Below are 24,117 nucleotides of genomic sequence, written 5' to 3'. Positions count from 1 at the left end.
ACACATGCAGATGCTAATGCACCACACAGTGCTGCACATGCTGATGTTGGTGCACAACACACTGATACACATGCAGACGTTAGTGCAAAGCAGAGGTACACATGTAGACACTAGTGCATATCATAATGATATTTATTTATTTATTTATTTATTTTATTTAAGGGTTTTATATACCGGCATTAGTGTGCAAACATCATGTCGGTTTACATTGGAACTAAAAAAAGGAAGGAAAGGAAATACAATGAACAGGGGTGTAGGGAAGGGACATAGCAAAGGCTGTAGAGGAGATAAGGCAAAGATGCAGAAAAACAGTAAACGGTAAAATGGTGGTGAACTATGTACAGAATGGAGTAAAAATATATACACTAGATACAGGGCCAAAGATCAATTGTGTGTGTCAGGGGGACTGGGGGGGGGGGGGGCAGGGGTGCAAGGTAGGGTAGAGCGGTGAAGGAGAAAGGTCTATTCGGGGTAGGCTATTCGGAAGAGCCAGGTCTTTAGTTTCTTTCTAAATTTTGTGTAACATGTTTCGAGTCTAAAGGGGGTTGGAAGGGAGTTCCAGTGCCTGGGGCCTGCGATAGAGATTGCTCTATCCCTTGTGGAAGAGAGGTGGGCTTTTTTAAGGGAAGGTATTGTGAGGGTGCCCTTATTGATGGTTCTGGTGGGCCGATCCGAGCGTGTAAGAAGGAGGGGTTCATCAAGCCAGTCGGAATTGTGGGAGTAAAGGGATTTGTGGATAATGGACAGGGTTTTGAAAAGGATGCGGGATGCGATGGGGAGCCAATGAAGGTCTTTGAGAATGGGGGTAATATGTTCAGATTTCTTGGTGTTTGTGATAACTCTAGCTATGGAGTTCTGGAGCATTTGTAGGGGTTTGATGGAGGAGGAGGGGAGTCCGAGGAGGAGGGCGTTGCAGTAGTCGAGTTTTGAAGAGAGTGTGGCCTGAATGACAGTCCGAAAGTCTTGGTGGTGGAGGAGGGGTTTCAGCTTTTTTAGAATATTTAGCTTGAAAAATCCCTCTTTGAGGATGGAGTTAATATTTATTTATTTATTTCCGATTTTTATATACCGGCATTCGAGACAGCAGTCACATCATGCTGGTTCACATAGAACATGGGTGCATAATATGTTTTTTTAGGTTTAATTGTTGGTCCAGAATAACTCCAAGGTCCCTTACGTGTGGTTGAGATGACGTGACTTTAAAGGCTGGGTCGTTAGAGATTAGAGGTTTGGGGGGTTGGTGTGGGGATATAAGGAGCAGTTCCGTTTTTGATGTATTGAGGGCGAGGTGGATATGTGTGAGGAAGTCATTTATGGTGGAGAGACAAGACTTCCAGAATGCCAGGGTGTTAGAAAGGGAATTCTGAATGGGGATGATGATTTGCACATCATCAGCGTAGAGGTAGAAATTGAGGCCGAGGTCAGTGAGTAGGTGACAGAGGGGGGTGTGGTAGATGTTGAATACGGTGGAGGAGAGGGAGGAGCCTTGTGGGACGCCTTGGGACAGGGGGTAGGGTGCTGATTCGGCGCTTCCGATTTTGACGGAGAATTTCCTGTTGGATAGGTAGGATTTGAACCATAGGAGGGCAGTGCCTGATATGCCAATTTCGGACAATCGGGTGAGCAGGTTGTTGTGATCAATGGTGTCGAAGGCCGCGGAGATGTCTAGTAGGGCAAGGAGGTAACTTTTACCTTGATCCATGCCTCTGAGGATATGATCTGAGAGGGTGATGAGAAGTGTTTCCGTGTTGAAGTGCTTGCGGAAACCAAATTGGGTGGGGTGCAGTATTTTATGGTTTTCCAGGTGTTCGGTAAGTTGTGCGTTAACTATCTTTTCCATAATCTTGGCGATGAGAGGTAGGTTGGAGATTGGGCGGAAGTTGGAGGGATCTTTGGGGTCTAGAGAGGGTTTCTTGAGTAGGGGTTTGACAATTGCTTGTTTGAGTGGGTCGGGGACGCATCCTGAGGAGATGGAGGAGTTAATGATGTCAGCAATTGGTTTGGCGATGGAGTTTGGGATGGAGAGGAGGCTTTTGGTGGGTATGGTATCGGAAGGGTGACAAGCGGGGCGGAGCTTTTTTAGAACTGCTTCAACTTCCTTAGCTGAAGTAGGCTCCAGGATTTCGAGTGTAGTGGTGATGAGGTCAGAGTGGGGGGAGGAGGTGGAGAGGGTTGTGGGTGTGGGGTGTTGGAATCTGAGAAGGATGTTGGCGATTTTATTGTGAAAGAATTGGGCGATTTCTTCACTTTTGGCGGAGGCGTCACTGTCAAGGGATGTAGCTTGGGGTGACTTGGTGAGGTTGGAGACATAGGTGAACAGCGCCTTTGGGTTATACATGTATTCATGGATTTTGGAGGCATAGAAATTGCGTTTAGTGTTGAGGGTGGAGGTTCTGTAGAGGTGAAGGGCAGATTTGTAGATGGAGGCGTTTTGGGGGGATGGGACCTTGCGCCAGATTCTTTCCAGCTGCCTAAGTTTGTGTTTTAAGGCTTTCAGCTCAGCAGTGTACCAAGGTTGGCGGTTTGTGGTTGATTGTTTCAGTTCACGTCTGGATATTGGGCATAATTTATCAGCAATATCAAGTGTGATTTTGTTCCAGGATGAGAGGGCGACTTCAGGGTTGGAACAGTCAAGGTTTGGTAGTGCATTGGAGATTGCAAGGGACAGTTCCTCGCCAGAGCAGGATTTTCTAGAGACAAAGGTTGTGTTATGTGCTGGCTTAGGTGAGATGGGTGTGTTGAGGGTTAGTGATGCTTCGATGAGGAAGTGGTCTGACCAGGGGACTGGGGAGTAGGAGGGGGGGTATGGGGGGAGAAAGCTCTGGTTTATGAAGATAAGGTCTAGGGAGTGTCCTGCTCGATGGGTTGGTGAAGAGATGATCTGTTTGAGTCCTATGGCGTGGAGGGAGGTGAGGAAGGTTTCGCAAGCAGGGGTGAGGGGGATGGAGTCAATATGGAGGTTGAAATCCCCAAGTATAATGGATGGAATTTCAATGTTGATATTAGCAGCAATAAATTCGATTATGGAGGAGGGGTCACGCTCAATGGAGCCAGGGGGAGCGTAGATGAGGCAGATCTGTAGCGTAGGGGATTTGAAAAGGCCAATTTCAAATTTAGGGGGTGAAGTGATATGTGTTGGTTTAAGGTCGAGGTGTTTTTTGAAGGCGAGGAGGATACCTCCTCCTTTCTTTTTGGGTTGGGGGATGGAGAGTATTTCGTAAGAGTGGGTTGGAAGATTGTTAAGGAGGACTGTGTCAGTTTCTCTAAGCCAGGTTTCTGTCACAGCACAGATGTCTGGTTGGCAGTTGGTGAGGAGGTCATCCAGGATAGGGGTTTTTTTGGAGAGGGACTGGGCGTTGAAAAGAATGATCGAGAGGGTTGTGAGTCCTAGAAATTTGGGTGAGTGGGGTAATGAGGATAGGTAGGAGGGATTTGTGGGGGGTAGTGGAATGGGCGTGGGCGTCTGTTGAGAGGGAGGTGAATGCGGGGAATGGGATGACAGGCCATACTGGAGGGGTTATGATAGGGAGGAGAGGCTGTGGGTGGTTTGCAGGAGACGGGGTGGGGTAGGTAAGGAAGGAGTGCTACCTGGTTTCTGAGGTAAGGGGAGGTTGTGTAGAAGGATAGGAGGCAAATTATCGTGGTTATACAGGCAATGTCAGAAGAGGCAGGCAATTATAGTAACAATTATAACAGGCTGTAGAACATAGCAGATAACGAAGGCAATATACGTGGCGAGTATGGGAGACAAAATACCAGAGGGGGTAGGTAATAAATCTTACAGTTGGTGGGGTCCTGCTGGTCTTGAGACTTGTAGTTGGGTTATGAGATGTAGAGTTGATGAAAAAGGAGCAGGGGCGGCGTCGGAGTGCCGTGGCAGCAGGTAAAATGAGACTGAAGGCTAGTCGTAGGTCTGGAGGAGATTGCAGGGATCCGGTAGCTGCGGCTGTGAAGGCGCACAAAGGGGCGGGCCCCTTTGTCGTGCTCCTTAGGCGCGCGACGCCTAGGCTGGTGTTGCTTTTTAAAGTTCCCTCCGGCCCGTAGTGGTGACGCGATCCGGGGGCGGAGCAAAGGCTTCGGGGCTCGGGAAGGAGCACTGGGGCGGCTACGAGGTCCTGGGAGGGCTCCTCGGACCCCGATGGGTCAGGCGCCGATAGCGCAGGAGCGGCGATCCGGGCAGCGGCGAAAAGAGGAAGGTACCTTGAGTGGGGCTGCTTTTTAAAGTTCCCTCCGGCCCGTAGTGACGCGATCCGGGGGCAGAGCAAAGGCTTCGGGGCTCGGGAAGGAGCACTGGGGTGGCCACGAGGTCCTGGGAGGGCTCCTCAGACCCCGATGGGTCAGGCACCGATAGCGCAGGAGCGGCGATCCGGGCAGCGGCGAAAAGATGCTAGTACACAGCAGATGCTAGTACACAGCAGTAAAAATGTACAGACATTGGTGCACAGCACCCTGCTACACATAAGGAAAGTGCTGTACAGCATAATTATACACATTCAGACAGTGGTGCACAGCACAGTGATACACACAGACATTGGTGTACAGCACAGTAATAAACATGCAGATGCTAGTGCACAGCACCCTGCTACACATACAGAAAGTGCTGTACAGCATAATTATACACATTCAGACAGTGGTGCACAGCACAGTGATACACACAGACATTGGTGTACAGCACAGTAATAAACATGCAGATGCTAGTGCACAGCACCCTGCTACACATACAGAAAGTGCTGTACAGCATAATTATACACATTCAGACAGTGGTGCACAGCACAGTGATACACACAGACATTGGTGTACAGCACAGTAATAAACATGCAGATGCTAGTGCACAGCATCCTGATATACATACAGACATCGGTGCACAGTACAGTGCTACACATACAGACATCAATGCACAGCTCAGTGCTACACATGCAGACATTGGTTCACAGCACCCTGATACACATACAGACAATAAGTACATCACACTGATTCACATATAGACATTGATTCACATATAGACAGTGATACACATGCAGATGCTAGTGCACAGCTCCCTGATACACATACAATAAGTACATCATACTGATTCACATATAGACAGTGATACCCATGCAGTTGCTAGTGCACAGCTCCCTGATATACATAGACATTGGTTCACAGCACAGTGATTCACATACAGACACTGATGCACAGCACAGTGATACACATACAGACATTGGTGAACAGCACAGTGATACACGTACAGATATTGGTGTACAGAACAGTGATATATGTACAGACCTTGGTCCGCAGCACAGTGATAGACATGCAAACAGTGGTACACAGCACAGTGATACACGTACAGACCCTGGTGCACAGCACAATGATACACATACAGACATTGGTGCACATCACAGTGATACACATACAGACATTGGTGCACAGCACAATGATACACATACAGATATTGGTGTACATCACAGTGATACACATACAGATATTGGTGCACATCACAGTGATACACATACAGATATTGGTGCACATCACAGTGATACACATGCAGATGCTAGTGCACAGCACCCTGATACACATACAGACATTGGTGCACAGCACAGTAATACACGTACAGACACTGGTGCACAGCACAGTGATACACGTACAGATATTGATGCATAGCACAGTGCTACACATACCCATACTGATGCATTGCACAGTGCTACACATACAGACATTGGTGCACAGCTTAGTGCTACACATACAGACATTGGTGCACAGCACAGTGATACACATACAGATATTGGTGCACAGCACAGTGATACACGTACAGATATTGATGCACAGCACAGTGCTACACGTACAGACATTGGTGCACAGCACAGTGATACACGTACAGATATTGATGCATAGCACAGTGCTACACATACACATACTGATGCATTGCACAGTGCTACACATACAGACATTGGTGCACAGCATAGTGATACACATACAAACAGAGGTGCATGGCACAGTGATATACATACAGACATTGATGTACATCTCACTGATTCACATATAGACATTGGTGCATGGCACAGTGATATACATACAGACATTGATGTACATCTCACTGATTCACATATAGACATTGGTGCACAGCATAGTGATACACATAGAGACATTGGTGCACAGCACAGTGATACACATACAAACAGAGGTGCATGGCACAGTGATATACATACAGACATTGATGTACATCACACTGATTCACATAGAGACATTGGTGCACAGCATAGTGATACACGTAGAGACATTGGTGCACAGCACAGTGATACACATACACATACTGATGCATTGCACAGTGCTACACATACAGACATTGGTGCACAGCATAGTGATACACATACAGACATTGGTGCACAGCACAGTGTTGCACATGCAGATGCTAGTGCACAGTAAACTGATATATATGCAGATGTTAGTGCACAGCACAGTACAGTGACACAGCACATGAACACATTAATACCTACTCACCTATGAGTATATAATTTATATGTGCTTTGGAACATCTTAAATGATGTGATAAAATCCAAGGGACTTTGCTCAATTGTTTCCTAAAATGTATGAAAGAAAGAGAGAGAAATCAAGACTGATTGCTAATGTAGTTTGTTAAAAAAAATATATACTGTGTCCAAAATGTTATTTAGACAATTAGAATTATTTCTGACTTGCAATATTTTTTATTGAAGCAATGTATGAATCTAAGCATGCTGTAGCATGTGAGCTTTCCTTCTTCAGATGTATCTGAAGGAAAGAAGAATGCATTATCTTGAATGGTTATTGTAGAACAGAAGGGCTTAAGGAGTTATGAAGTAGTGACTAAATTAGCATCAATTTATATATTTATTTATTTGCTTATGTTCTGCCTTATCCAGAAGTGCTTAAAAGCCAACAAAGTAATCATAGAAACTAGTAAGTAAGACTCAACAAAAAGCAAAGTCATGGAGCGTGAAAGCTGTGAGCAGAAGGTTCGCCTGGTGGCTCAGTAGCAATGCTGTGCACTGTCAGGAGGATCTGGATTTGATTCCTGGATCATATCCTCTCTTCCGCTGGGGATTTTGCGAAGAAGGAAAGCCCTGTCACTGTGTAACACCTACTGGCTGGACATAAAGCCCATGAGTGCAGCATACTGGAGGGAGAGAGAATGATTGAAACCTCGGGATGCCAGAACCTAACTCAGGGCACTTCCGATTATGCTGGAAGCCCAGGGAGTACGAGGAAACCCTCTTAACCTATAAATTCTATGGGGCCAATGCAAAACAGTGTGTTAAGCTGAGCTGGACACGCATCCACAGCCCCTTATGCTATAAGTGGATTAGCGTGTCCACAACGCACGTCCAATGCGCCGTGAAACCAATAGCGATCATCACATGCAAATGCACGTCAATGAAGCTATTAGTCACCTGACATGCAAAAAAAAATATGCATCCAATCCGCACATCTTTACACTCAGAAATTAACGACTGCCCAGAGCAGGCGTTAACTTCTGGACACCCCAAAACGTTGTACGGAAAAGTAGAAAATACTGCTTTTCTGTACATCCTCTGACTTAATACTGTGGTGATATTAAGGCGAGGAACGAAAAGTGAAAATGATTAAAAGTAAATAAATAAAAGAGAGTCGGGGATCAGGGTAGGGAAACGGATGCTCAGTTAACCAGCGTCCCTTTCCCTAACCCGTGACTGTGCGCTGGTTAGGAAAGCGGACGCCAATAAATTTAGCATCCAATTTCTTAACCCACGGACAGCTGACCTCTCCTGGGTGCCTCCTTGGCAGCACGACCCCTATTTTCCATACTGCATGGCGCCCCCAGGAGAGGTGACTGGGCGCACATTAGGAATGCGGGTGCTGAACACTCAGCGCTTGCTTTTGGCGCATTTTCTTTTGCATCGGCCCCTATATCTGCAGAAATAAGCACTAAAGCTATGAGCAACACAGCGCAAAGATTATCATATGGGCTCATTGATTGACAGGATAATTTTCAGACACTCCCTCCATATAATGTAAGAAATCCATTTTTCCAGATGACTGTTTGACTCTCGTGTAAATATGCTTTCGTGTAAATATACTGTATATTAGTTCACAACTATTATAATCATTGTTTACTTTCTCTTTCGCAATACCTTAGCTCTTGTAATGCCTCGCAACTTTAATTGTTATAGTTACTGTTCTACGTAAAGGCTCTGCCTACCATGTTTTGAGTTAAATGTACACCGATACGATGTGCAAACGGTTGTCGGTATATAAAAAACGTTAAATAAACAAATAAATAAATAAATAAAATTTCCACATATTGAAGCATTTTTCATGTGCAGAAATGGGATTTGATAAGTTGCCCATCCAAGGTGCAGGTAAATGTGTGTGTGCATGCCATGTTGACCTGGACGTTTGCCTGTTCCGTGCAGAGTCATTCATGCGGGTGGGCTTCGAGTGACGTTTTCACTTACTTATATACTTTTTGATATTAAATAGTTTGGGCCTGATTTTCAAAAGCATTTACATGCTAAAAGGTGAATTTTTAATTGTCGTGCATATAAAAATCAGTGCATACTTTTTCCCTCTAATTTGTCCCACATAAAAAGACAAATCTGTTGCAGTACAATTCTACCAAATTTATTTTCAATCTAATATTACAAGGAGAATATCACACCTCAGACAGACCCCAAATCAGTACATACAGGAAGATTTGTATATGTTCTAAAATACAGAGTCAGCATGATTCAGCAACACGTCTTAGGTGTGAAGGGCGGAGTGCGTGTGATCCCTTTGTGCTGTGGCGTAGTTGATGCAACCTTGTAGGAGAACCTACGAGGCCTATGCTGGCAGCTGGTGTATGCATCCTACAGTGGCACAGGCTAGAGCGTCACCTATACCTAGGAGGCTTAGATGGGTCCCTATGGAGATGACTAGAGCAAGTGTCCGATGGCACTTTAGGGACAGGGCAGGCAGCAGACTAATGGAGTAGGAAACTAGCCAAGGTCAGGTCCAGGCGGCAGGCAAGAGGTCAGATCTGGAAGAGGCCAAAGGTGGACGAGGACACATGGAAGACATTGGATGAGACAGGCAATACAAGGCTCACCCTCCTGCCCTCTCCTCTCACCAAGAGCCTTCCCTCCTGCACTGCTTGCTCCTATACATAGCTTCTTTCCTTCTGTCTACTCCCTCCTGTGTCCCCTTCACTAGTCATCCTCCTCAAAGACTCTTTTCGAGTGCTTCTCATCCTGCTCTCCTTCCTCCCTCCTTCTATGGCCCTTTTCTGAATGCTGTACCCTCCTCTGCTGCTTCTCATGTTGTATCCCTTTATCCCTCCCTCATGACCCCTTCCTGAGTGCCTTGCGTTCTGTCCTCTTCCTCTTGCACTCATTTTCCCTAGTCCTCTCCCTTCCTCCCACTACCCATAGCTCCATCCCAAGTGTTATTTTATTCATTTATTTACGTGGATGTTTTACACACATTTTTTAATAAGAAATTCACCCAAGGCAAAGTACAACATATTTGAAAGATAACACAGAGTCTGAAGGAGATTTCAACAGGGACTAAACCTGATTCTTATTTCAAGAATCCTCGCTCCAACTTACCATACCCCTCAAACCACACTCCTCTGCAAGACCCACCAGATCTGCATATAGAGATTCCCTCCAGGTTCCCCCAAAAAATCCGTTTTTCACAACTCTATTGAAAAACGAGCACTATCAAATGCTGGTCAACATCACTGGAACTCTCTCCAGCCAGATCTCCGCCAGGAACATTGCCATATCACGTTCAGAAAAAAATTAAAAACTTGGCTGTTCGCCCAAGCATACCCTTGAAGAAGCCTCAGGGTCACCCACACAGTCTCATACCCCACGGATGCGTCCATTTCCGCAACTCAAAGGAACTGTTGTTCGACTAATTGCACTATCTTATAACTTGCTTAATTCATATACACTATGTAAATTTGTACATAATTCTTATCCTGTAAGCACCCTCTCCTGCTTTTTTGCCCTTCTCTCCAGTTAGAATTTGTTTAACCTATATTTTCTCTAACAGCCTAGTTCCACGTTCCCTGTTATAATGTAACTTCTGCTTTCTCTGTTAACTGGTTCCCCCTAGTTTATTGTAAACCGGTACGATTAGACCTGGTCTTGAGCATCGGTATATTAAAAGAATTTAAATAAATAAATAAATAAATAAATATCCATCAACAACAGGACTAAACTAGGTAACATATAGGACTAGAAGTAAGTCAACAACACATCTCAGCACAATCAACACGGGACTAATTAGATAAGAATACAAACATCTCAGCACAATCAACACGGGACTAGTTAGATAAGAATACAAACATCTCAGCACAATCAACGCGGGACTAGTTAGATAAGAATACAAACATCTCAGCACAATCAACGCGGGACTAGTTAGATAAGAATACAAACATCTCAGCACAATCAACACGGGACTAGTTAGATAAGAATACAAACATCTCAGCACAATCAACGCGGGACTAGTTAGATAAGAATACAAACATCTCAGCACAATCAACGCGGGACTAGTTAGATAAGAATACAAACATCTCAGCACAATCAACGCGGGACTAGTTAGATAAGAATACAAACATCTCAGCACAATCAACGCGGGACTAATTAGATAAGAATACAAACATCTCAGCACAATCAACACGGGACTAGTTAGATAAGAATACAAACATCTCAGCACAATCAACACGGGACTAGTTAGATAAGAATACAAACATCTCAGCACAATCAACACGGGACTAGTTAGATAAGAATACAAACATCTCAGCACAATCAACACGGGACTAGTTAGAGTAGAATACAAACATCTCAGCACAATCAACACGGGACTACTTAGATAAGAATACAAACATCTCAGCACAATCAACACGGGACTAGTTAGATAAGAATACAAACATCTCAGCACAATCAACACGGGACTAGTTAGAGTAGAATACAAACATCTCAGCACAATCAACACGGGACTAGTTAGATAAGAATACAAACATCTCAGCACAATCAACACGGGACTAGTTAGAGTAGAATACAAACATCTCAGCACAATCAACACGGGACTAGTTAGAGTAGAATACAAACATCTCAGCACAATCAACACGGGACTAGTTAGAGTAGAATACAAACATCTCAGCACAATCAACATGGGACTAGTTAGAGTAGAATACAAACATCTCAGCACAATCAACGTGGGACTAGTTAGATAAGAATACAAACATTTATTTATTTATTTATTTTTAATTTTTATAGACCGAAGTTCTTGTAGGAACTACAAATCAATCCGGTTTACATATAACTTTTAAATGCCCAAAAAGAGTAGTGGGCTTTACATAGAATAGTTGAACAATAAAACAGGTAACAATAGAACTAACAATAATGATGGAACAAATAGAATAGATAACCAATTAAACATAGTAATATAGTAATAAATATTATATAGAAAATAAATATAAAAGAGATAGAGTAAATGGAGTGTGAGTACAGTATAAATACAAAAGATGAAAGAGCTCAAAAATTAAGGTACAGTTGAAAAAAATCGTAATAGGAAAAACAGTGAGATAACCCATGATTTGGGTTAAAAGACTTGATTAGGTAGCATTAGATGTCTGGGAAGGCTTGACGGAAAAGCCATGTTTTTAGCTTTTTTTTGAACTCCTGATGACTTGGTTCTAGTCTTAGATCTGGGGGGAGCGCATTCCATTGGTGGGGGCCTCCTGAAGATAGTGCTCTTTTGCTCAGTGATGATTTTACCTGTGGGGCTTGCAATGTGCCTTTGTATGCGCTTCTAATTGGTCTGGATGAAGTATGAGGTTGGAGTTGGGTGCTTAACATGATCGGAGCTTTGACATGCACTTCCAAGGTCAGTCATGCCTGGGTGACACAGAAGGAGATGCAGTCTGCTACTGAACTGGAAATCATGCATATTGTCACCAAACTGCCATAAAAACTGAGTGGAATTTGATCTAAGAGCTTGAGTCTGCTCCTGAAAGAAGGTGGCAGTTTTTCTGCAATCCAAATTATGGAGAGCTGCTTCATTTAACAGAGCCTCAAGAAACTTACATTGAGATGAATGCTTTAGATGAGACCTGGGGTAGTTGATGACGATCCCTAGCCACACCCAGATGGCAACTCACATTGATTTCTCTTACCGTGATGCTAGTCATGTCAGGTCTCAATCTCCCTGTTCATTTCCGAGCAAAAGTTCCAAAGAGACATACTGAGAGCTAAAGGCCATTGCACCTCTGGTACTGAATACTGTTTTCAGCTTTGCATCACTCCACAGTTCACCAAGAGGTTGATATTCAAAAGCCATTTAGACAGGTAACGGAAACGTTATCCGTCTAAATGGCTACCCGGCCATATTCATCAACATATTCATCAACATATTCATCAACATATTCATCAACACGGGACTAATTAGATAAGAATACAAACATTTCAAGTTGTAGCATCATTTTCAAGGCTCTCTTATAAATAGGAACATCTCAGTAGAACATTAGGATGCAACTCACCTAGAAGATGCCAAGCAGTTTATGGCACTCCTTCCTGACCTCTTTCCAAGTACTTTCACTGCTCTCCCCGTGACCTCCATCTTTACATATTTCTGAGTAGAGATCTCAAATGGGTCCTTTCCTTCCTGCCCTTGTTCCCTCTAACCCCCACTATGGCCATACTACTCCCTCAGTGCAGCTTTATTACCTTCCTGTCAGGTCATCCTGAGCACATGTAGCACTGGCCAGAAATGCTTCTCAGAATTATCACCTTGCTTGCTGATACCTATGGTCATTAGGGATGAGAAGGGAAAAAAATTTGGTTCATTTTCTGGAGGTTTTCCCTCGTGAATTTTGTTTCATGGATTGTTTGATTTATTTAATTTGTAAGAAAAAAAACAAATCAAACAAAAAAAAAAAACCTGCCAAAAAATGAAAACAAGGTCTTCTGGGGCCTCTCTCCTGCCCACCTGGAAAAATGCTGGGGTCAGGATACCCCCGGCCCCAATTACCCAGTCTTGTGGGGATCTACTGGCAAGGCTTAGGCCCAAGCCGAAACTTCAGCCTTGCGAAGGCCGAGGACGTGGTATGTCACCATGACCTTGGCCACCTGCCTATTCAAGGCTGAAGTCTCAGCCAGGCCCAGGCTCAATGCTAGGACCTGGCCTGGAGGCCGAGTCCCATTACCTGGGCCTCGGCTTAGGCCGGAGCCCATACCTAGACCAACACTACGACCCAGCCTGGAGACCGGGTCCTGAAGCCCGGGCCTCAGCCTAGGCCAGAGACTGGACCCAGGCCCGATGCAGCAACCTGACCCAGAGGCTGGGTACCAACTCCGTGGCCTCAGCCTGGATGCAGGCGCGATGCTGAAGCCTGGCTGAGGAACTAATAGAAGGGCCTTGACCTAGCTTCAGGCCCAGGCCTTTTTTTTTTTTTTTAGAAAATTGCCATACTGGGTCAGACCAAGGGTCCATCAAGCCCAGCATCCTGTTTCCAACAGTGGCCAATCCAGGCTACAAGAACCTGGCAATTACCCAAACACTAAGAAGATCCCATGCTACTGATGCAATTAATAGCAGTGGCTATTCCCTAAGTAAACTTGATTAATAGCCATTAATGGACTTCTCCTCCAAGAACTTATCCAAACCTTTTTTGAACCCAGCTACACTAACTGCACTAACCACATCCTCTGGCAACAAATTCCAGAGCTTTATTGTGCGTTGAGTGAAAAAGAATCTTCTCCGATTAGTCTTAAATGTGCTACTTGCTAACTTCATGGAGTGCCCCCTAGTCCTTCTATTATCCAAAAGTGTAAATAACCGATTCACATCACAGTTACCAACTCACCTTTCCCACCACTACCCACAGCTCCCTTGTACAGTTCCACCCCCTCCTCCTCCCCCCTCTTACTTTTCCCTCTCCCCCGCCTCTTGTACAATTACTCATAATGATCGCCATATCCCGTATATGGCACCCCCCCCTCCTACACCACCCTACCCTCCATCCCCCTTCCCTATTTTGCCCCTTCATTCCCCTGCCACCCTTCGCCTCCCTCAACCCCTCCTCCTCCACCTCCCCACTGCGCTTCACCCCCCACCCCCTCGCACCACCTCCCCTTGTACATAATTAATTTCTATCTAACTTTGTCTAATATGGTTTATTATATGTAATCTCGTTTTTAACTGTGACGCACGTTGGCACCACAGTAAAGTTAACTTACCTTTTAACTATCTATCTTTCCTCCACCTATCATTGTAATTTCCTTTCTCAGTTACAGGTAAACCGACATGATGGTTTTTTTACGAATGCCGGTATATAAAAGTTATAAAATAAATAAATAAATAAATAATACTCGTTCTAGACCTCTCATGATTTTAAACACCTCTATCATATCCCCCCCTCAGTCGTTTCTTCTCCAAGCTGAAAAGTCCTAACCTCTTTAGTCTTTTCTCATAGGGGAGCTGTTCCATTCCCCTTATCATTTTGGTAGCCCTTCTCTGTACCTTCTCCATCGCAATTATATCTTTTTTGAGATGCAGCGACCAGAATTATACACAGTATTCAAGGTGCGGTCTCACCATGGAGCGATACAGAGGCATTATGACATTTTCCGTTTTATTCACCATTCCCTTCCTAATAATTCCTAGCATTCTTAGCTTAGTTTTAGAAATTTGTAAAATTCTAGCATTGCACATTGTTAGTCAAATTTTAAATTGGCCGCAAAATTGCAGAGGAGCCTTAAGGAGTGAAAGAAAAGAAGAGTAAATTGAAATGAAGGGTTTAGGGGGTGGGTAGGAGGGGGTTATGGAAGTTCCCTCCTAGTCTGAGCAGACTGGGAGGGACTTGGGGAAGGCCGATTGGGCCACCACGCATAATTTAGTTAAATCCCCTCCTGCGTGTGCCACCCCCACATACGCGTGCACGTTATAAAATCCATGAATCCATGTGCGCACACCAGGAACCACCTGCACATGGACACGTGCATGCACCTTTTAAAATCTACCCCTGTTTGTTTCTAGTTAATGACCCACTTTCCTTCAAAACCCTTACATAACTTGTGCTTATTGATTTGGTTTACTGGGGCAGATCGATTCCAATATCAATCATAACTGCTTGAAAAGCAAAACTACATGTTGCCCTGTTTACTAAATATAATGCTGGCCAATATCCATTCTACTGGTTGTCAGATCTGGCCCTTGAGACCTTCAGACAGGTCTGGGACTTACCTATTTTAGATCTCTTCTCCGTTACCTGTTAACTTAGCAAGCTAACTCAACTCCTCCCAGTTACGCCCCTGAACGTCCTAACGTCTGCTAAATTCTAAACATCTAACTTATTAGCTGCTAGAACATAGCCGGATATTTGTCCAGATATTGAGTTAGCCGGCTAAATGCTTTTGAATGTGACAGTTACTGCCCTGAACAGAAACATGGGGGTAACCTACACAGAGAGGCAGTTACTACCCTTAACAGAAACATGGGGGTAACCTACACAGAGAGGCAGTTACTACCCTTAACAGAAACATGGGGGCAACCTGCACGGAGAGGCAGTTACTACCCTTAACAGAAACATGGGGGTAACCTACACAGAGAGGCAGTTACTACCCTTAACAGAAACATGGGGGCAACCTGCACGGAGAGGCAGTTACTACCCTTAACAGAAACATGGGGGTAACCTACACAGAGAGGCAGTTACTACCCTTAACAGAAACATGGGGGCAACCTGCACGGAGAGGCAGTTACTACCCTTAACAGAAACATGGGGGTAACCTGCACGGAGAGGCAGTTACTACCCTTAACAGAAACATGGGGGTAACCTACACGGAGAGGCAGTTACTACCCTTAACAGAAACATGGGGGCAACCTGCACGGAGAGGCAGTTACTACCCTTAACAGAAACATGGGGGTAACCTACACAGAGAGGCAGTTACTACCCTTAACAGAAACATGGGGGTAACCTACACGGAGAGGCAGTTACTACCCTTAACAGAAACATGGGGGTAACCTACACAGAGAGGCAGTTACTACCCTTAACAGAAACATGGGGGCAACCTGCACGGAGAGGCAGTTACTACCCTTAACAGAAACATGGGGGCAACCTGCACGGAGAGGCAGTTACTACCCTTAACAGAAACATGGGGGTAACCTGCACGGAGAGGCAGTTACTACCCTTAACAGAAACATGGGGGCAACCTGCACAGAGCGGCAGTTACTGCCCTTAACAGAAACATGGGGGTAACCTGCATGGAGCAGCAGTTACTACCCTTAACAGAAACATGGGGGTAACCTACACAGAGAGGCAGTTACTACCCTTAACAGAAACATGGGGGCAACCTGCACGGAGAGGCAGTTACTGCCCTTAAGAGAAACATGGGGGTAACCTGCAATGAGCAGCACTTACTGCTCTTAACAGAAACATGGGGGTAACCTGCACAGAGTGGCAGTTACTGCCCTTCAGAGAAACATGGGGATAACCTGCACGGAGCGGCAGTTACTACCCTTAACAGAAACATGGGGGCAACCTGCACAGAGCGGCAGTTACTACCCTTAACAGAAACATGGGGGTAACCTACACAGAGAGGCAGTTACTACCCTTAACAGAAACATGGGGGCAACCTGCACGGAGAGGCAGTTACTACCCTTAACAGAAACATGGGGGCAACCTGCACAGAGCGGCAGTTACTGCCCTTAAGAGAAACATGGGGGTAACCTGCACGGAGCAGCAGTTACTACCCTTAACAGAAACATGGGGATAACCTGCACGGAGCGGCAGTTACTGCCCTTAACAGAAACATGGGGGTAATCTGCACAGAGCAGCAGTTACTGCCCTTAACAGAAACATGGAGGTAACCTGCATGGAGCAGCAGTTACTGCCCTTAACAGAAACATGGGGGTAACCTGCATGGAGCAGCAGTTACTGCCCTTAACAGAAACATGGGGTAACCTGCATGGAGCGGCAGTTACTCCCCTTAACAGAAACACGGGGGTAACCTGCACGGAGCGGCAGTTACTCCCCTTAACAGAAACATGGGGGTAACCTGCACGGAGCGGCAGTTACTACCCTTAACAGAAACACGGGGGTAACCTGCACGGAGCGGCAGTTACTGCCCTTAACGGAAACATGGGGGTAACCTGCACGGAGCGGCAGTTACTGCCCTTAACGGAAACATGGGGGTAACCTGCACGGAGCGGCAGTTACTGCCCTTAACGGAAACATGGGGGTAACCTGCACGGAGCGGCAGTTACTGCCCTTAACGGAAACATGGGGGTAACCTGCACGGAGCGGCAGTTACTGCCCTTAACGGAAACATGGGGGTAACCTGCACGGAGAGGCAGTTACTGCCCTTAACGGAAACATGGGGGTAACCTGCATGGAGCGGCAGTTACTGCCCTTAACGGAAACATGGGGGTGACCTGCACGGAGCGGCAGTTACTGCCCTTAACAGAAACATGGGGGTAACCTGCACGGAGCGGCAGTTACTACCCTTAACAGAAACATGGGGGTAACCTGCACGGAGCGGCAGTTACTGCCCTTAACGGAAACATGGGGGTAACCTGCACGGAGCGGCAGTTACTGCCCTTAACGGAAACATGGGGGTAACCTGCACGGAGCGGCAGTTACTACCCTTAACAGAAACATGGGGGTGACCTGCACGGAGCAGCAGTTACTGCCCTTAACAGAAACATGGGGGTAACCTGCACGGAGCGGCAGTTACTGCCCTTAACGGAAACATGGGGGTAACCTGCACGGAGCGGCAGTTACTACCCTTAACGGAAACATGGGGGTAACCTGCACGGAGCGGCAGTTACTTCCTTGGGAAGCTTGCTGGGCTTACTAGATGGACCATTTTGGTCTTTTTCTGCCGTCATTACTATGTTATTATGTTAACCTTATTTTTATTATAAATAAATCGGTGCACCCTGTGAATTTGGGCACACAAATTTGGCCTGTCAGTAAGAGGTTTACCTAAATCTTTTGAAAATGGATCCCATAATTTTGGGTTACCCATGTTTAAAATGAATGAAGGAATATTGTGTACTCACCTCAGACTGTGGCAAAAAGGTGATTTGTGTTGAGGCTCCTCCTAGGTCCAGGATGCCGAGGGTCTGCTTGCTCTGGCTGTAAAGTTGACCTGACAAGAAGGCATCATTCAGTACCGGTCTATGCCTGCCACTTCAGCACACATACCTGCATGAGCTTGTGCACGTGTGAGGCAGGGGTACAAATAACAATCATCAGCACAGGATAATGTCCTCACCTGTGTGAGGCCGATGCATGCTGCTTATCTAGGGAGAAATCGGAATAATCATTTCTATATTCTGCCTTTCCTGCAGGCGCTCTAGCAACACTGAGAGGCGGTGAGGGGGCAGGAGTGAGGGTCACAGGGGTTACTGCAAGGCAGGGCTTCAGAGAGGAGTGACTTACCTTGGGAAAAGTTTAAGGACCAATGCTAAAAACATTATTTTTAAGTTTGACGCTGCTCTATAAACTTGACTTCATTGCTAATTCAAGAGATATTTAATGAAGCACAGAGAGGATAAACTGGGCATGAAGGTGATGTGCAGTGTTATGAGGCATTTTAAAGTCCAGGTCAGTGTTCATTTATCATTTCATGTCCTCTCCATCCCAGGCTTATTTTTTCAAACTTTAAAAACTCTTAAATATTAAAAATTGAGTTTCAATCATATAAAATATATAATGAATAGGAATCCCTGTACTTAATAATCCTTTCTCCCCTCCCTCACCCTTTCCCATGATCTGTTCTTAGCAATCTTCCCACTGCTAGTGCATCCATCTCTCCCTCCTACATGGCTCTGCCATTTCCTCTTCATCTGGCCTTCCTCCCTCCTCTAGCCATGACGACAGCTGCTCTCTCTCTGCAGCAGCACAATCTGGGGCTATTCACCAGGCGGGAAGTGCATGTGAAAACCTACGCCTGCCCTGCTCTGGCGACCATGCTGCGTGCAGAGGCAAAGGATGAGCCGCGCATGGGTCTCGGGCAGTCTAGGAGGGGCAAACAGAGGGCTCCCTGCCCCTGGTCTCTCTCTCTCTCTCCCCCAGTGCATGCATCCAGCTGCCACTCCTACTCCACCTCTGTCCAGCCCCACAACACAAACTCCTTATAACCACTAGACCAGCGCCCCCAAACCTTCAGTGCTAGTCCACCTAGCGCGTCCACTGGCCCCGTGTCAACATTTCTTTTCCCTGTGAAATCTATGCCTTACCTGTTAAAAAGTTAACTGTAATCCAGGCAAGAATTCCTGAAAATAAGAAATATAAAGATGCTTTTAATAGGCATCAGAAACCTTTATTTTACAGTTGATTGAATTAAAAACAAAAATCTTGCTCAATTCACATCATCATCACTGTCATCTTAAGAACATAAGAATGTGCCATACTGGGTCAGACCAAGGGTCCATCAAGCCCAGCATCCTGTTTCCAACAGTGGCCAATCCAGGCCATAAGAACCTGGCAAGTACCCAAATACTAAGTCTATTCCATGTAACCACTGCTAATGGCAGTGGCTATTCTCTAAGGGGTGGATTTTCAGAGCCCTGCTCGCGTAAATCCGCCCAAAACCGGGCGGATTTACGCGAGCAGGGCCCTGCGCGCCGGGAAGCCTATTTTACATAGTCCTCCCGGCGCGCGCAGAGCCCCGGGATTCACGTAAGTCCCGGGGTTCTCCGAGGGGGGTGTGTCGGGGGCGTGTCGGGGGCGGGTCCGGTCGTCGCGGCGTTTCGGGGGCGTGTTGGCAGCGTTTTGGGGGCAGGTACGGGGGCGTGGCTACGGCCCGGGGCGGTCCGGGGGCGTGGCCTCGCCCTCCGTACCCGCCCCCAGGTCGCGGCCCGGCGCGCAGGAGGCCCGCTGGCGCGCGGGGATTTATGCCTCCCTCTGGGAGGCGTAAATCCCCCGACAAAGGTAAGGGGGGGGTTTAGACAGGGCCGGGCGGGTGGATTAGGTAGGGGAAGGGAGGGGAAGGTGAGGGGAGGGCAAAGGAAAGTTCCCTCCGCGGCCGCTCCGATTTCGGAGCGGCCTTGGAGGGAACGGGGGTAGGCTGCGCGGCTCGGCGCGCGCCAGCTATACAAAATCCATAGCCTTGCGCGCGCCGATCCAGGTTTTTAGCAGATACGTGCGGCTCCGCCCGTATCTACTAAAATCGAGCGTACTTTTGTTTGCGCCTGGAGCGCAAACAAAAGTAGGCTATTCGCGCGCCTTTTAAAATCCGCCCCTAAGTGAACTTAATAGCAGGTAATGGACTTCTCCTCCAAGAACTTATCCAATCCTTTTTTTAAACACAGCTACACTAACTGCACTAACCACATCCTCTGGCAACAAATTCCAGAGTTTAATTGTGCGTTGAGTGAAAAATAACGTTCTCCGATTAGTTTTAAATGTGCCCCATGCTAACTTCATGGAGTGCCCCCTAGTCCTTCTATTATCTGAAAGAGTAAATAACCGATTCACATCTACCCGTTCTAGACCTCTCATGATCTTAAACACCTCTATCATATCCCCCCTCAGTCGTCTCTTCTCCAAGCTGAAAAATCCTAACCTCTTCAGCCTTTCCTCATAGGGGAGCTGTTCCATTCCCTTTATCATTTTGGTCGCCCTTCTCTGTACCTTCTCTATCGCAATTATATCTTTTTTGAGATGCGGCGACTAGAATTGTACACAGTATTCAAGGTGCGGTCTCACCATGGAGCGATACAGAGGCATTAAGACATTTTCCGTTTTATTCACCATTCCCTTTCTAATAATTCCCAACATTCTGTTTGCTTTTTTGACTGCTGCAGCACACTGAACCGACGATTTGATTGATTGAGTACGGAGGGTTCCTTGTAGGGCTGGGTGAGTAGGTCTATTGGAAGTGCGGGGGAGGAGAGGGGGGTTGATCCAGTTGAGGTTTGCATTTAACAGACTTTTATGTATGAGGGAGAGTGCTTTGTAAAGTATTCATGAGGGTATTGGGAGCCAATGGAGTTCGATAAGCGTGGGAGTAATGTGGTCTCTTTTTTTAGAGTTTGCCAGTATACGTGCAGCGGCGTTTTGTAATAGTTGTAACGGTTTGGTGTGCGTTGAGGGGATGCCAAGGAGGAGGGCGTTACAGTAGTCTATTTTAGACAGGATAATAGACTGAAGAACTGTACGAAAATCAGAAAAGTGTAGCAATGGTCTGAGTTTTTTTATCGTTTGTAGCTTAAAATAGCAGTTCTTTATGATAGAGTTAATAAATGGTTTAAAAGTGAGATAGTTATCAATGAGGACACCTAGGTTGTGAGTGTGTGCGGGGAAAGATGTAGATGCATATGAGAGTGGGATAGCTGGAAGAGGCTGCTTGTTAGAGATGATTAAGAGTTCAGTTTTGTTAGGATTTAGAGCCAAGTGCATGTCTGTGAGGAGTTGGTTAATGGAGGAAAGGCAGGATTCCCAGTTTTGTAGGGCAGTTTGTAGGGAGTCAGAAAAGGGGAAGAGAATTTGCACATCGTCTGCATAAATGAAATGCTTGATGTGAAGGTTGGTGAGAAGGGTGGTAAGGGGAAGCATGTAGATATTAAAGAGGGTAGAGGAGAGAGAGGAGCCCTGGGGAACACCCTGAGGGAGACTGATAGGTTCAGATTCATTGTTATCCGAGGCGACGAAAACTAGGACAGTGAAAAAGCGATTTTGGAGATAGGATTGTATCCAGGCGAGTGCGTTACCAGAGATCCCAATACTTCTGAAAATGTTGAGGAGGATAGAGTGATTGACAGTGTCAAACGCAGCGGAGATGTCTAGCATAGCAATCAGATAAGAGGATCCCGAGTCGCTTCCTCTGATAAGTGTGTCGGAAAGAGAGAGTAGTAGGGTTTCAGTACTTAAATGCTTCCTGAAACCATGTTGGGTTGATGGGAGAATGTTGTGTTGTTCAAGGTGAAGGGAAAGGCGAGAGTTAACTAGTTTTTCAAGAATTTTAGCTAGGAGGGGTAGGTTGGAAACAGGTCTGTAATTAGACAATGTGGCAGGATCAAGATTGGGTTTTTTGAGTAGCGGTTTCACTACTGCTTGTTTGAGAAAGTTAGGGACTGTGCCTTGCTCTAAAGAGCAGTTGAAGATGTTGGATAGTGGTTTGGCGATTACTTTGGGTATAGATAGTAGAAGTTTAGAGGGGATAGTTTCAGAAGGATGTGAGGAGGGTTTCATCTTTCTTAGGATGTTCTCTATTTCCAGGGAGGAAGAAGAGTCAAAAGAGGAAAGAGTAGCTGAAGCGCTGATGATAGGAAGAATAACATTGTTGTTATTGTGAGAAAAGTGTGCCGTGAGGGAGGTAACTTTATCTCTAAAGAAATGTGCTAACTCATTGCATCGATTCTTGGAGGTGGTTGCTAGTTGTTGCGTGTGAGAGGGAGTGGTAAGGTCAGCAACCATAGAGAAAAGGGCCTTGGGGTTATGTTGTAGACCGTGTATTTTTCTGGCATAGTATTCACGTTTAGTATGGAGGATGGAGTTTCTGTATTCGTGCATGCGTTGGTAATAGTTGGTTTTGGCTGCGGGGGAGTGGTGCTTGCGCCAGCACCTTTCAGCAGCTCTAAGCTGAGTTTTAAGAATTCTGAGATCAGGTGTGTACCAGGGTTTTCTATTTCTACGGTTCGGGTTGAAGGTTTTTGTTGTTAGTGGGCAATGTTTGTTGGCAATGTTTGTTGGCAATGTTAAGGGTGAGGTTGACCCAGGAGGAGAAGGCGTTGTCTGGGGAAGAGAGGTCAATTTGATTGTCTATGTCAGAGCATGCTTGTGTGATAGTGTCCACAGTACAAGTTTTGCGGTATTTGAAAGATATGGGCTGGCGAGGCAAGGTAGGGGAAATTTGCGGAAGAGTGAGGTTAGTAAAAATCAAAGAGTGATCAGACCAAGGTACTGCCAGGCATGAGGGGGGATTGCTTATGTTGATAGGGGAGTTGATGAAAATGAGATCTAGGGTGTGGCCAGCTTTGTGTGTAGGAGAGTGAACAATTAGATTGAAACCCATAGCTTCGAGGGAGGAAATGAATGCTTCACAGGCCGGGGATTGCGGGCAAGCATCCACGTGTAAGTTAAAGTCTCCAAGGAGAATCGTGGGTAAGTCAGCGGAAAGGGATTTAGCAAAGAATTCAATAAGGGGGGATGAGTCTTTCTCTAGTAGACCTGGGGGGGGTGTAAATGAGACAAATTTGAAGCAAATTAGATTTGAAAAAGCCAATTTCGTACTGGTTTGGGAGATCACATTTCTGGGATAGAAGTTGGAGCTCCTTTTTTACAGCCAAAAGTAAGCCACCGCCTCTCTTCTTTTTACGTGGGATTGAGAACACGTCGTAGTTGTCTATGGGTAGTTGGTTGATGAGGGGAGTGTCATGTTGTTTAAACCAGGTTTCAGTGACAGCGCATATTTCTGGTTTGGAATCAGTTAGAATGTCATGTAGGAGATGTGTTTTCTTCTGGAGGGATTGGGCGTTGAGCAATATAATGGAGATGAGTGAGAGACTGATGGCTTGATTGCGAGTGAAGCTGGGGAACGGAATAAGCCTTCTTTTGTTGTGTGTGGTCTTGTGGTGTGTGGTCTGGTGGGATATTAAGGGGGGTATTTTTGAGTGGTGTCTGAGCTGATAGGACTCTATTTTTATTTATTTATTTTTTATTTAACATTTTTTATATACCGAGGTTCTGGTAACAATGTTACTAATCACTTCGGTTTACATGTAACATTAGGATGACTTAACATATGAGTCTTACATAGAACAGGAAAATGAACTTGGAGAAAATTGAATTAAATAATACATAATAAGACAACAAATAAATAACAACAATCTTATAGACAGGCGATTAGAATGGATCAGTCGAGTATTTAGTATTTGAAACTTGACAAGATGGATTTGCAATTAATTCTAGTATTATTGAATAAAGTGGTATGAAATGAAATTGTCCAGGAGGGAGGGTATTGTGAAGATCAGCTCAGGCGTAGGCTTGAGTGAAAAGCCAAGTTTTAAGTCTTTTTTTTAAATGTAATGGGGCATTGTTCAAGCCTAAGATCAGATGGTAGAGAGTTCCAGTGGATAGGACCTGCTGTGGATAGGGCTCTTTTGTTTGACGAAATTTTGAGTGGA

General features: G+C 45.6%; 1 protein-coding gene across 6 annotated transcripts in view; it reads right to left on the bottom strand.

The window, feature by feature from the left end:
- Window positions 1-24,117, bottom strand: part of ENTPD5 (ectonucleoside triphosphate diphosphohydrolase 5 (inactive)) — a 235,517-nt gene that overhangs the window by 59,907 nt on the left and 151,493 nt on the right. For all 6 annotated transcript variants that reach the window (XM_029598448.1, XM_029598443.1, XM_029598449.1 and 3 more), the window contains 3 exons: window positions 19,228-19,263; window positions 18,046-18,134; window positions 6,478-6,557 (listed from right to left, as the gene is read on the bottom strand). In XM_029598448.1, the coding sequence (XP_029454308.1) occupies window positions 6,478-6,557; window positions 18,046-18,134; window positions 19,228-19,263 (205 nt within the window). The remainder of the gene's footprint in view (window positions 1-6,477; window positions 6,558-18,045; window positions 18,135-19,227; window positions 19,264-24,117) is intronic.

This window comes from Rhinatrema bivittatum, chromosome 4 (assembly GCF_901001135.1).
Source record: "Rhinatrema bivittatum chromosome 4, aRhiBiv1.1, whole genome shotgun sequence".
NCBI classification, from domain to species: Eukaryota; Metazoa; Chordata; class Amphibia; order Gymnophiona; family Rhinatrematidae; genus Rhinatrema; species Rhinatrema bivittatum.
Note: the sequence above shows the minus strand (reverse complement) of the source record. Positions and strands in the feature narration are given on the sequence as shown.